Here is a 13473-nt window from a genome sequence, read left to right on the forward strand (position 1 = left end):
CCTACGTCTTTTCAGAATTTTTTTATTATTATTTTTTTTTTAATTTTTATTTAATTTTTTTATTATTTATTTTTTGTTCCCTACTCTATCCGTTCCTGATACTGCAATCAGTCTTTCTCAGGAAATTATTTTTTCTTCTCAATTTTTATTTTGAAAGTATCTGGTTCTCGTCAGAACAAGAGTGACTCTCAAAAATGCCTCCCCAGGGAGGGGGACTTCCTTACAAAGACATGACTTTCTGTCTTTGTCCCTGGTATTAAAAGCTTTCTACCTTCGTCAAGAGTAGGGTCACTTTTAATTTTTTACCTCCTAAGGGAAGAGGATTTCCTTCGAATTCTCTTGCGCGAAAATTCGCCCTTATACCTTGTAGGGACAAGGATTTTATTTGAATTCTAGTAATTCACCCTAAATTTACCCTGCAGGGACAAGGCCTTTCCTTTAAATTCTAACAATTTACCCTGATACTCTTCAAAAAATGTAAAAAAATGTAAAATATTACTTTTGGTTTCTCTGTATTTTACTTACATCAGGATTATGCTGAATTCAACACTTAATTTGCAGTATTCAATCGCAGAATTTATTTAAAAGGTTTCTGCTTACCTTATTTTTTAGGCGCGCCTTTGTGTTGAATTCAGTTCATCCCTCTGTTCAGCAAAATTCCTCCTTTTCCCATCACGTCGTGGGTCACCAAAATTGTTGGACTTCAAAGGGTCCAGTGCATGTTCAAAAATGGGTTCGGAGTCAATCTGTCAAAAATTATAAGTTTTATTTGCTCAAGCAGGAAAGAAACCAAAAGCAATACACTGCGCAGGAGAGGTTCAACTCTGAACTGTCCTTCAGAGACTTATTTGCTCAAGCAGGAAAGAAACCAAAAGCAATACACTGCGCAGGAGAGGTTCAACTCTGAACTGTCCTTCAGAGACTTATTTGCTCAAGCAGGAAAGAAACCAAAAGCAATACACTGCGCAGGAGAGGTTCAACTCTGAACTGTCCTTCAGAGACACATCCTTTTATACCACAGTTGTCTTCCGTGCATCTTCTCTTAAGAGTTAACCTTTTAAGGCAAATGTCTCCTCTTAACACACACACAGCTCATACATCCTGTCCATTCTCAGAACTCTTTGCCCTTTCTTTGCACCCTTGTGACACTTCTGTATTTTGTGCATGCAATTTGCAGCACTTAGCCGTTTGCAACACTTCTGACAGTTTCACAATAATTAACACTTTATAGGTTAATTGTTTAAGCCTTCTTATGCATGGAAAACATGTCAAAATTATAAAAACACCACAATACGTGAATCGGAAACATTTCCATTCAATAAATTTGTAAATAATTCCTACTTGTCTTCCTCGTGATGAAGAGTAGGCAAACTGATATGTAGTAGAGAAAAAAAGAATGGGTTCATCAGATGCTCATGCTGGATTTGAACCGGGTTCATGATCGATTGTGTCAAAACGTGGCCATGCTCTTTACGAGCTACGCCATTCACACTGCTGTTTGCCAGTATCTTTAGTTATGTTGTCTCTATATCAAACGGTGATGGGCGAAATCACTCAACTAGCTCATTCCAACGAGGTGTGCTGTTTGCACTTAGCCTAAATAGACACTACAAAACTTTACACCTTTACATCAGACTATTTCTTTTTTAATTCACTCACAGTGCGATGTTCAGACTCCTTGCATTAACCGCATCAGCTAAACTCTCCCACTCTTTTTTTTTATTCATTTTTTGTTAGTAATTCCGGAGGACAAATTTGCAAATAACCGTTTTTCTCTGGTCTACCACCAGTTCATATTCTGTGAAGTTTCTCTTTTTGCTTGCTTTTTTATTGCTTTTTCGTTTTGCCAAAGTAGAATTATTACCATATTTATTAGGGGAAGGAGGCAGGGAGGGGTTTTGTGCTTGTGCACGTGCGCTCAGTTTCACGTTAATTTGGATCCACAAAAAGAAAATGCGTGGAATTCCGTGTACGCAGTGTTTCATACATCTGGATTTTTTTACTGCGTATGCAATGTTTTAGTATGAATTCAAAGCAAGTCTTCATGCATGAGGCCCCTAGTGTTTACTCAGCTAGAAATGTGACGTTCTCAGAATGTCACCGTCGGTGTAAGGGCATTGTGCAGTAATGTTTCCAGAACCTTCTGATTTTATTTTGGGGACCTTCACAGAACATTCAGAGCTCAATCAATACAATTTTATTAAAATTGGCTTTATTGACTATGGAAGTTTTTTCCGAACAAAATTAAAATGAAAATTCAAATGCTTAAAAGATCAAATGATAAATCAAATGCTCAAACTATAAATCAAATGCTCAAACCGACATCGCAAACTATAAATCAAATCCTCAAACTGACATCGCAAATTATAAATCAAATGCAAATGAGGAGTCAATCAACCAGCATAGGCGGAGCTTTAAGGCGGAAGAGTTTGTTGTTGACAATTACCGGTAGGGGTAATTATGTGTTCAGGGGCTGTATGTGTTCATATATGTTCATTTATTTATTTATCTATTTATTTAATACAATTACAGAGAAATTATTATATTATTATTTAATATGATTAAGATAAATACAGTAGGCTATTTCGCGCTGTCATTGACCTGTATAGTTATAATCCTGTCTATAGAAAAGTTTATACAGAAATATTTATGTGTGTAACCCAAACAGCTTTATTGTAGACATTTCCTCAAGTGAGAATGATGCGATTGAAACTTTCTGTCATACACCACGCCCACCAAAAGGGTACCCTTGGTAGTGGAAACGCAAGCCTGATAAAGGTGACCCGTACCGATCCAAACCAGACTGTACTGTCAGTGGAATCAAGCCATTAGGCAGATAAGGATTGTGAGGTTACTTCCTTGTCATTATAAAGCCTGGATTGCCAATGACCACGCTAATGAACTAATAGGATAATCACACCCACAAGGTGTAGAGGCACACATATGCTAATTTGAAAACGCAGCACTCAGGTGTGCTATAAAAGGCAGCAGGTGAGTTCACCTGTATTCATCAAAAATAGAAGGAGCTAGAAGAAGAGTGAGAATGAGAGGGGGAGCTCAAAGAGGAGAAGAATGAGGTAGAGGAAGAGGAGGTAGAGGAAGAGGAACAGAAGGACTTGAAGAGTTGATTGAACCTGAACACAGAAGACGCCCAAGTTTGACTCAAGAAATCTGTGCAACACTTATTGACCATGAACTGACACTGAAGCTGGACAAAGAGTTCAACAATATCTCAGCAGAAATACTGTATTTCTTGAATTGAAATAAATACTTGAAATATTCAGTCTGCAGCATCAGTGTTGTTCAGTGCTTGATATGTTTATAGTAGGCCTATTTGTGTACATTCTCCCTATATCTCAAACTAATCATGAAGAATGTTGTGGGTTTGTCATTATTTTGTTTTGTCATCGAAATGATCCCTTACAAAACAATGTCTGCCCTAAAATCTAGCATATGCTTTTTCCTAAAATTAGTTTTTTTACAAATGCGTTTTCTGTTTATCACAGCAGTGTGAAACTGTCTGCAATGCTCTGGGTGCTCTGGTTTCCCCCGAAAGTCCAAAGAAAAAAACAAATACGTGGTACAGTTGAAGTGGGTAAGCTAAATTGTCTGTAGAGTATGTGTGAATAAGAGTGTATGGGTGTTTCCTAGTGATGGGTTGTGGCTGGAAGGGCATCCGCTGTGTAAAACATATGCTGTATAAATTGGCGGTTCAATCTGCTGTGGCGACCACAGATTAATAAAGGGACTAAGCTGAAGAGAAAATAATGAATGAATGTCACTTTAAGCTGAATACTAGTCTCTTGAATTCAGTCAAATATTGTGTGCTGTCATCATGGCAAATATAAAATAAATCAGTTATTAGAAATGAGTTATTAAAACTATTATGTCTAGAAATGTGCTAAAAAATCTCTCCATTTAACAATTTGCAGAAAAATACACAGGAGGGCTAATAATTCAGACTTCATCATATATAAGAGCACTGGCTGTATCAAAACAGAATAAAATAAATTAATAATGCAAAACCTCTTTATATAATGTCAATATACAAGTCATTGGTTATATGCCACAATACTGAAAATAGTTAGCAAAGTTTGCTGACATCAGCATAACAGAGTCAGTGCTTAAATGATTAAAAAATAGAAATAAAACAGAACTGACAGCAAATTCACCGTTATTCAGCTCATAATCAGTCTCTAGGGAAAGATTAGCAGTGTTTAGGAGCCAATATCTGGATGAGAGACCACTTAAAGGAATAGTTCCAGCCTGATCTCATGAGAAAACGTAAGTATTTTACGTTTTGCCAGTTTAGTGGCTAATTACGAGTTCAGACGTACGAAATTTTCCAATTTTAAAAAGGAGGCGTGGCACCTAACCCCACCCCTAAAACCAACCATCATTGGGTGAAGAGCAAATCGTACTAAATTGTATGAATTAGATCATACAAATTCATACGAATTAGCCACTAAATCAAAAAGTTATGAATTGCTTTGAGATTGTGTTGGATAGTTCACCAAAAAAAAAAATGAAAATTTTGTGATCATTTTCTTCTGTTGAACACAAAGGAAGATGTACTTAGGAATGTTGCAAACCCATGACCATTGACATCCATAGTAGAATAAACAAATACTGTAAAAGTCAATGGCTATATTCTTCAGAATATCTTCTTGTGTCTTTAACAAGAAACAAACTCAAAGTAGTTTTGAACAAGTCTGAAATGAATAAATAATGACAAACTTTTCATTTTTGGATGTACAATCAACTTTATTCATTCAGAAAAAAAGTTCAAATTGCCTCTTTAATGCTGATACTCGATATCGATGGAAGCATCATCTGAAGAAGATGTGTTGTTTCTCCAGAGATTAAGAGGATGACGATTGAATAAATCCACCCTGAAAGAGTTGAACACCCTCAACGTCTCCGATTTCACCTGTACTTCAGCCAGTCGCGATGCATTGGGTCAGATATACACGATAAGCAAAACCTGTACATCATTTATTTTAGTTCCTGCATGTTGTATTGTGTGGCTCCAAATCATGAAAAAGGTTTTTGTTCCTTGACTTTGAAGATATGATGCAGAAATAATTATAATAACTATACTTACAGTATACAGTTATTATAATAACTGACTTTGTATTAAAATTGATTTAAAATTTTCAGACTTTCTCACTTCAAGCCTCCCTAAAGGGGCAGTTCACCCAAAACTGAAAATTCTTTATTCTTCATTAAACACTCTTTACTTGTTAACATGTATCAATACTTTTATTATTTACTCTTATTAAAAGGCCCTCCACCACCACCTTACTCCTCCTAGATCATTTCTGATATCAGTAATTCTGAAATCTGAGAACTCCCTCACCCTCAAAGTCCAGAAAAATACCAGAATTTTTGTTCTATGATTTTTGTTATACAATTGAACCACTGACGGCACTTTTGTTCAGTAGTTTCTGAACTTTGTTTCTGAGCAACTTGGGGCTGTTGCTGTCCATGGAGGATGAGGAAGCACTCTGATTTCATCTAAAAATATCTTCATTTGAGTTCAGGAGATTTTTTCGTTAAAAAGAGCCTAGAACTGTCTGAAAATAACAACAGAAATACAGAAGTCTACAATTACTTTAGGGTCAGTGTTAGTAATGTACACTTCCATCCACAACACAAATTGAAAAAAGGCCCTCCACCACCCTCTACTCCTCCTAGATCGTTTCTGATATCAGTAACTCTAAAATCTGAGAACTCCCTCACCCTCAAAGTCCAGAAAAATACCAAAAATAGATTTTCTGGTAGTTTCTGGACTTTTGTTTCTGAGCAACTTGGGGCTGTTGCTGTAAATGAAGGATGAGGGAGTTCTCTGATTTCATCTAAAATTTTCAGTTGTGTTCAGGGGATTTTTAGCCAATAAATAATAAAATATATGCTCATTTTAGCCAAGGGCTGTCCTAAAATCTAATTTTTTTAAACCTTCTGCTTATCATAGAAACCTGACCCAATGCATTGTACTGGCGCTGGTGTTTCTTGATCATCATTATCCTCAAGAGAAACAACTCTTCCTCCTCAATATGCAGTCAGATTTAACCATCCACATCCTTACAGTCCACCACTAGTTTCCATTTCCTACTGCACAGAAGAGGCAGTTTACTGGGAAAGATGATGATGCTGATCCTGCAAACTTTGGCTCAGGCTCTGGTTCTGGATCAGTTAGATGTGGCTTCTTCTTTTTTTTCCATTTGCAGTGAAGAAATGGCTTCTTTATGATGTTTGTGTTGGGTTTCATGAGTTTTTTTTAATGGAAAACCTTGATTTTTTTTTCTTTTTAAGATGAGAGGATTTTTTGTAGAAGACCTTGCTGCTTTCTATGTGAAGTCCATACTGAGGAAAAATAAAAGAGGAAATATTAAATGCATGTCTGGAATCTGACAAGTGCATATTAATATAACATGAAAGCAGCAAAATGGAAAAAAACATGTCTATGAATGGCTTCTTGTAGTCTGTGAATGACTTCTTAAAGCTCCAACAATCATGTTTATGAGAGTTTATGAGTGTTTATTAAAGAAGTAAAATCAACGTGTGGATGTCAAATAGTCTTCAAGGTTTTGACATCAAATCATTCAGCATTTTGGAAATGCTTTTTTTAATGTCAAAACAGATTTATAAACTGCATATCTGACACTGGCCGATCATCAGCTTTGTGTGTCTAGTAAATGTAGTTTCCTTCAGGCTGAGTTGTGTTTACCTTTATCTGCATTGAGTCTTGTCTTCATTCAAGTGTCACTTCATCCAGTCATGTTGTAAGAACCCATCAAGTATCAGGCTATGTCTCAGACACTTATCGATCAGGTCACGGCAGTCTGTACAAGGAAAAAGATGGTTAATACACTGCTTATAAGATCACATCTTTCTTATAAGACTGTATTATTTACACTAAAGCTGACATTTATCAAGATACCTTCTGAAATTTGTATTACCAATGGCTGTATCCTAAACCGCCCCCTATACCATTAATAGTGCAGTATTTGCCAAGATATGAATAAATCCTCAAAATGTGCATAAAAAATGAAGGTTTAACTTAAAGATAAAGTTTAAATATTTTAATGGAAACACAGCTAGTGTCTGTTTACTCACCACTGGTCAAGCTGGCTGCAAGTGAAAAACTGCAATTGAATTTAGCAGCGAAGTAAGTCTTTATGTTTCCAGTCACCATGTAAATCAGCAGGCAGCCTATATCCCTGGTGCTGTCCAAGTTGGTACTATATATGTCCTGTGCACACACTTTGTAAGCGCAGCCGAAGTCGATAAGCTTGATCTCCTTAGTCATCGTGTTGACCAGAATGTTGCCTAAATGCAGGTCGTTGTGCACAATGCCTTTGCCAAAGCAATGCTTGACTGCCAGAATGATCTGTCGCAAGAGGCATTTTGCCAAAAGTTCGTCCAGCTTGCCACAATTGCGTACATAGTTCTTCAGGTCTTCAGAATGCTTTGGGTACTCCAGGACCATTGAAATGTATCCAGGTTCATTAAACCATTCGTACATTTCGATCACGTATTTGCACAATGGCGGACGCTTCAGCATGAGCATATACTCTACTTCATTAATCATCGGTTTGGAACAGCCAGGCTAAAGAGAAAAAGAGAACAAGGGTTAGTAGATGCAGATCTGATGGAAGAATACTTCATGCAAAAATGTTTTAAAATTTTCAGAAAAAGTTCATGCTCTTAAAAAAAAACGCCTCTCAGGCATTCTGTTTGAATGGGGAAACAGCAAAATGTGTCAAACTCAGTTCCTGGAGGGCCGCAGCTCTGCACTGTTTAGGTCCAACCCTAATTATACACAACTGATCAGACTAATCCAGTCCTTCAGGCTGGTTTGAAACCTACAGGTAAGTCTGTTGAAGCCAGGTTGGAACTAAACTATGACGGGTTGTGGCGCTCCAGGTACTGAGTTTGACACCCCTGATCTATATGGTAATCTCTGATTCATTCACTCAGGGCTTCATTCGCCATATTGACTGTTGCACTTTTGCTCATTCAAAACTAAACAAATGACATGTCTCGTGTAGTCAATAGTCTTTGATTAACAGCAAGGGTTCACAGGTTTACCTTGGGCTGCATAATGTAATGTTTCAGCATTGATATCACAGTGTGCACATCCGCAATAGTCACACTGCAGTATATGCAATGTTGAGTCTGGATTGATTATTCAATTGCTGTAACTAAATATTAATGGACTCCTCAGAAAACCCTCCAAAAAATCTACTTGATGTATGTTTTGCTCTATTCCGCTTATTTATGCTTGCATATTGTTTTTTATTATATTTGATGCATGATTCACTCCCTTACAGAATCATCACAATCAGGCTAAATATATAAATTACTTACGAAAAGAGCTATTGAAGCCATCTGGTGAAACTGTAAATATTGTCGCAATAAATATTAAAAAAAGCAAAACAATTTTCCAATATCATGCAGCCCTAGTTCAACAACAGCAAAATGACTTTCTTCAACTAGATCATGAGTGAAATTTTCATACAGGTTCAAATGACTGGATTGCACAACAGTAAATGTGTCCAAACCATTAAAGAAGTGATTGAGTGATTTATGTTTTCCAACTTACCACGTAATGGTCATTCTCAATCTGTTTGATGGCAACCTGCAAGGAGAAAATACAATTATAATTTTTTCCACCATATTTTTTAGTCTCAAATTGATTTAATTTGAGCAACACAGCTGCTCAATTAGACAATTAACAAAGAGAGCAACATGTATAGTATAAGACGAGATATTACCTCCTTGTTATCAGATTTACGGAGCGATTTGCGTACTGTGCCAAAGGCCCCGCTTCCCAGAATATCTCCCAGCTCATAGAAACTTGCCAAAGATCCTGAAAAAAAGAAGAGGTTGTTTAAGTGCTTTCAGGTCTCTCACACTGATATTATCTTACATTAACACATAAACGTTGTATTAGCTTTTATTATAATACTGACTCTGATTGGCATAGGATCTTGACGCCAAGATCTTGGGCCTAGATGGTCTAGGGACAGGCTTTGGAACTGGATGAGGTTTATCAGTGTTGTGGATCCCAGATGGTCTAGGGACAGGCTTTGGAACTGGATGAGGTTTGTCAGTGTTGTGGATCCCAGATGGTCTAGGGACAGGCTTTGAAACTGGATGAGGTTTATTAGTGTTGTGGATCCCAGATGGTCCAGGGACAGGCTTTGGAACTGGATTAGGTTTATCAGTGTTGTGGATCCCAGATGGTCCAGGGACAGGCTTTGGAACTGGATGAGGTTTATCAGTGTTGTGGATCCCAGATGGTCCAGGAACAGGCTCTTTATCCTGATCTGGATCTGGCTCTTTACCAGGATCTGGCACTGGATCTGACTCAGGCTCTCGATCTGGCTTTGGATCTTCATCAAATTCTTGATCTGGATCTGGCTCTTGATCTGGACCGCGCTCTTGATCTGAAACAGGCTCTGAAACCAGATCAGGCTCTTGATCAGGGTGTAGATCTTCATCATACTCTTGAACTGGCTCATGATCTGGATTGTGCTCCGAATCAGGATCAGGCGCTTGATCTGGATCTGGCTCTTGATCTTGACCCGGCTCATGATCTGGATTGTGCTCTGAATCAGGATCAGGCGCTCGATCTGGATCTGGCTCATGATCTAAATTGTGCTCTGAATCAGGATCAGGCTCTGGATCTGACTCTGGCTCTTGATCTGGATCAGAATCAGGGTCCACTTTGTTTCGTCTTCTGCGGAGGAAAGGCATCTTCATGACCTTCCACACCCTCCTGAAGAAAGCATGGATTTTGTTCCTCCTGCAGCCTTGTGTTTGGATTTCTTAGATGAAGATAAATAACAAAGAAAATATTAGAAGCATGACAGTCAAATATGAATATAAAATGTTTTTGATTAGTTTTGAGTAACATGATATGAAGTGTTTTGAGATGTGCATTTGCTAATTAATGTTTGACATAATCTCAACTAAAACATGAAGAAAGGGGCGGAGCATAGAGCCTCCTTTGTTAAAAACAGCCAGTAGCGTTTAGTTTTTCTCAAAGCTCTTTACCCAGGCCTGGCTCTTGATCTGGATCTGGCTCTCGGTCTGGATCTGGCTCTTCACCCGGGTCTGGCTCTCGATCTGGATCTTCACCCGGATCTGGCGCTTCACCCGGATCTGGCTCTCGGTCTGGATCTGGCTCTTCACCAGGATCTGGCTCTGGATCTGATTCAGGCTCTCGATCTGGCTCTGGATCTTCATCATATTCTTGTTCTGGATCTGGCTCTTGATCTGGACCGTGCTCTGAATCAGGATCAGGCTCATTACCTGGATTGTGCTCTGAATCAGGATCAGGCTCTGGATCTGGCTTTGGATCTGGCTCTTGATCTGGATCAGGGCCCACTTTGTTTCGTCTTCTGCGGAGGAAAGGCGTCTTCATGACCTTCCACACCCTCCTGAAGAAAGCATGGATTTTGTTCCTCCTGCAGCCTTGTGTTTGGATTTCTTAGAAGAAGAAAAATAACAAAGAAAATATTAGAAGCATGACAGTCAAATATGAATATAAAATGTTTTTGATGAGTTTTTTTTGAGTAACATGATATGAAGTGTTTTGAGATGTGCATTTACTATTTAATGTTTGTCATAATCTCAACTAAAACATGAAGAAAGGGGCGGAGCATCGAGCCTCCTTTGTTAAAAACAGCCAGTAGCGTTTAGTTTTTCTCACAGCTCTGCCAGTAAGAGTGGTTGAGCTCAAGCACATCAAATGAACACCCAATGTAAAAATGAGGGCGGGACATGTCAGATACTAGAAAGCCGTTGATTGATCAGAAAATTTGATGATTTATGCTGAAATGAAAAACTGCAAGCTTTACATGTTTTTATCTTGTAAATGTGAATTTTGTTACTGTTTTGTTCCACACTAGCTTATAGATATCCATAAGTCTAGCATACTGATGCTAATGTGTTAAAAATACATTATCCTAATTTCACAGGGCTTTTAAGGAGTATAAATTAATTTCTAGACATAGTGTTGTGGGAAAAGTTGCATCATGTCTATAATAAATGCATTAAAACTATCTCATTGTAATGTTTTATCTGACAATGTTCAGTTTTTTTATTCTTTTGAGTGTCCCAAATTATGAAGAAGCGGATTTTCTCAAAATACTTGTACTAAGAGCAGCTAAATGTCTTTTTCAGTGTCAATGTGGATTCATTGTTTTGGCTAAGCCCAGTGAAAAACAACTCTCACTTTTTGAAAATTTACCTCACAGGACAACTGTTTCTAATCCCAAAGTCTATTTAAAACCCATTATTGATCATTTCTCATTATTGTTTCATGTAATGTGTCTTTTTTCATTTATACATTTATTTTAATGCCTCAATATTTGCATATATCTCTATCCTTGGTTTTTAAATGATTTTAACAGATTATAAATGTTGAGTGTTTGCTGATAATCTCACCGGTTGCATTTCCCTCCACTTTATTAGCAGTAGAGGGCTTGTGAAGTGCTGTAGCGGCCTCTGAAACCACAGTCCCGTCCACCTGGTCAATCCAGGGACAGAAGTCGTCGCAAAAGCCGTTTGTGTCCTGCCACAAACCCGTCTCTGCTTTCTCCATTTCACTACACGCAGATGCTGTTACTGCCATCGCGTGGTCAAATACGGACATCGTGTTTTTACTCATAAAGTGTTGTAGTTCACTCATCGAGTGTTTTAAGTCGACAGATGATTGGTAAATCGGTAAATTCATCGAAACTCTGTAAACGCGCTCAAATGACAATCCTTTCACTAGCTTGATAATCACTGAACTGAAGATTGGTTTGCCGAGTGGCGTCACTTATGGAACATTTAGAATGGCGTCTCTAGGCGTGTTTATTTTCAAAATACATACATTTGAATTAAATAAAGCTGACTAATAAAGGCGAACACACAGCAAATTGAAAGTTTATTAAAGTAAAAAAAGTCACAGTTAATAGTTCATTAATATTATGAATTGCATTGAAATGTGATTCATTTATTGCTTGTTAATTAGAAAACTAGGTTCTTAGTGCTGGGATGTGTGTTACATAAACCTACATGTTTTATAAATACACCTGTGTCAATGAGGAGGTTTATAGCCATTCCAAGGCATTCAAATAAACCATAGTTTTCGTTTAATTTTCATGTTAAAATTACTAAAACTCTTACCTTAATTTAATATACAAGGTTTCTGAATGTTGGTTTGTATCTTACAAATAAAATACCGCCATCTATAAGGCTAGAGGAAAAAAGTTGCAATTTCCACATATATCCAGCAGGGGTCATCAGACACCTATTCATTTCAGTTTATATTTCTTGACGCTTTAGAAATTATTTCCTTAAACTGATGATATATATTTACCAAATGGACTTTATCATTCTACAAATACATTAAAATTCAGCTTTTTGTACTTTTGGTTATTGTTGCTGATATATTTTTAATTGTTTGCTCTTTACAAACAACAGCCAATTTTAATGTGCCAAAATAAAAGTCTCAGATAACTCTGTGTGTGTGTGTGTGTGTGTATGTGTGTGTGTGTGTGTGTGTGTGTGTGTGTGTGTGTGTGTGTGTGTGTGTGTGTGTGACACACACTCCATGTTGATTTTTTTGCTTTAGTATTAGTTAGTCTTTCATTTATAAACATTTTTCAGATTTTTATTAGATTTGTTTTTGCCAATTTTTATAAAAATGTTCTCTGTTGCAGTCATACTAGTGTGTGTTTGTGCCTGTGTGCAGAAATGTAAGACATTCCAGATTTATAATGGGTTTCACATTTCTACCTAACAGTGATTTAAAATTTTCTTACACACAAACAACCAAATCAACTTCAGTTTTTATGTGTTTGGAGATTTTTTTAGGGTAGTTGGAGAGCTTCATGCTCCTAAGATAAAGGGAACATTTACAGTAAACAAAAATAGGAAGCTCTGACCCTGTGGGCCAATTAAGGGTTAATAAATATATAGACATATAACATATTGTGCTATGTTAACTTAAAATGTAGAGTTAAGTACTGAGGACATATACTTTATAATCTAAACTGAATTTAAATCCAGCAAGTGTTACAACAAACCCTCTGTCTGTTACAACTAGCCCTGCAGATGGAGTAAATAATCACATTTTTACTCTAAACACCTTTGATCGATATGATAACATCAACTTTAAACATATTTGATCAGCAATCTGTCTTTCAATGACTTTCAAATTCAAACGTATTCATGAGATGTGAAGTTGATCTGAATTGTTGTAGAATTGACACAAAACGGATTATAATTTAATAACTTTTTATTTATTATATCTTTTAAGGATTTGTAGTCAGACAGCTCCAACTCATATAACAATAATAACAATATTAACTCATAATAACAATAACACAACTCATATATTAAAAATACTTGATTTCTTTCACCTGAAGAGGAAACAGACGAATCACAATATTTATAATACATCACAATAAA

At 37.0% G+C, this 13473-nt stretch overlaps 1 protein-coding gene across 1 annotated transcript; it reads right to left on the reverse strand.

The window, feature by feature from the left end:
• Nucleotides 1–6254: 6254 nt before the first annotated feature.
• LOC141380226 (uncharacterized) lies at nucleotides 6255–12591 on the reverse strand. Its single transcript, XM_073937542.1, has 8 exons — nucleotides 11461–12591; nucleotides 10066–10500; nucleotides 8979–9836; nucleotides 8781–8875; nucleotides 8609–8644; nucleotides 7120–7612; nucleotides 6731–6845; nucleotides 6255–6366 (listed from the first exon to the last, which is right to left on the reverse strand). Exons 1-7 carry the CDS (start codon nucleotides 11747–11749, stop codon nucleotides 6766–6768), a joined length of 2286 nt encoding a protein of 761 aa, XP_073793643.1. The 5' UTR covers nucleotides 11750–12591; the 3' UTR covers nucleotides 6255–6366; nucleotides 6731–6765.
• Nucleotides 12592–13473: the final 882 nt, after the last annotated feature.

This window comes from Danio rerio, chromosome 22 (assembly GCF_049306965.1).
Source record: "Danio rerio strain Tuebingen ecotype United States chromosome 22, GRCz12tu, whole genome shotgun sequence".
Lineage (NCBI taxonomy): Eukaryota > Metazoa > Chordata > Actinopteri > Cypriniformes > Danionidae > Danio > Danio rerio.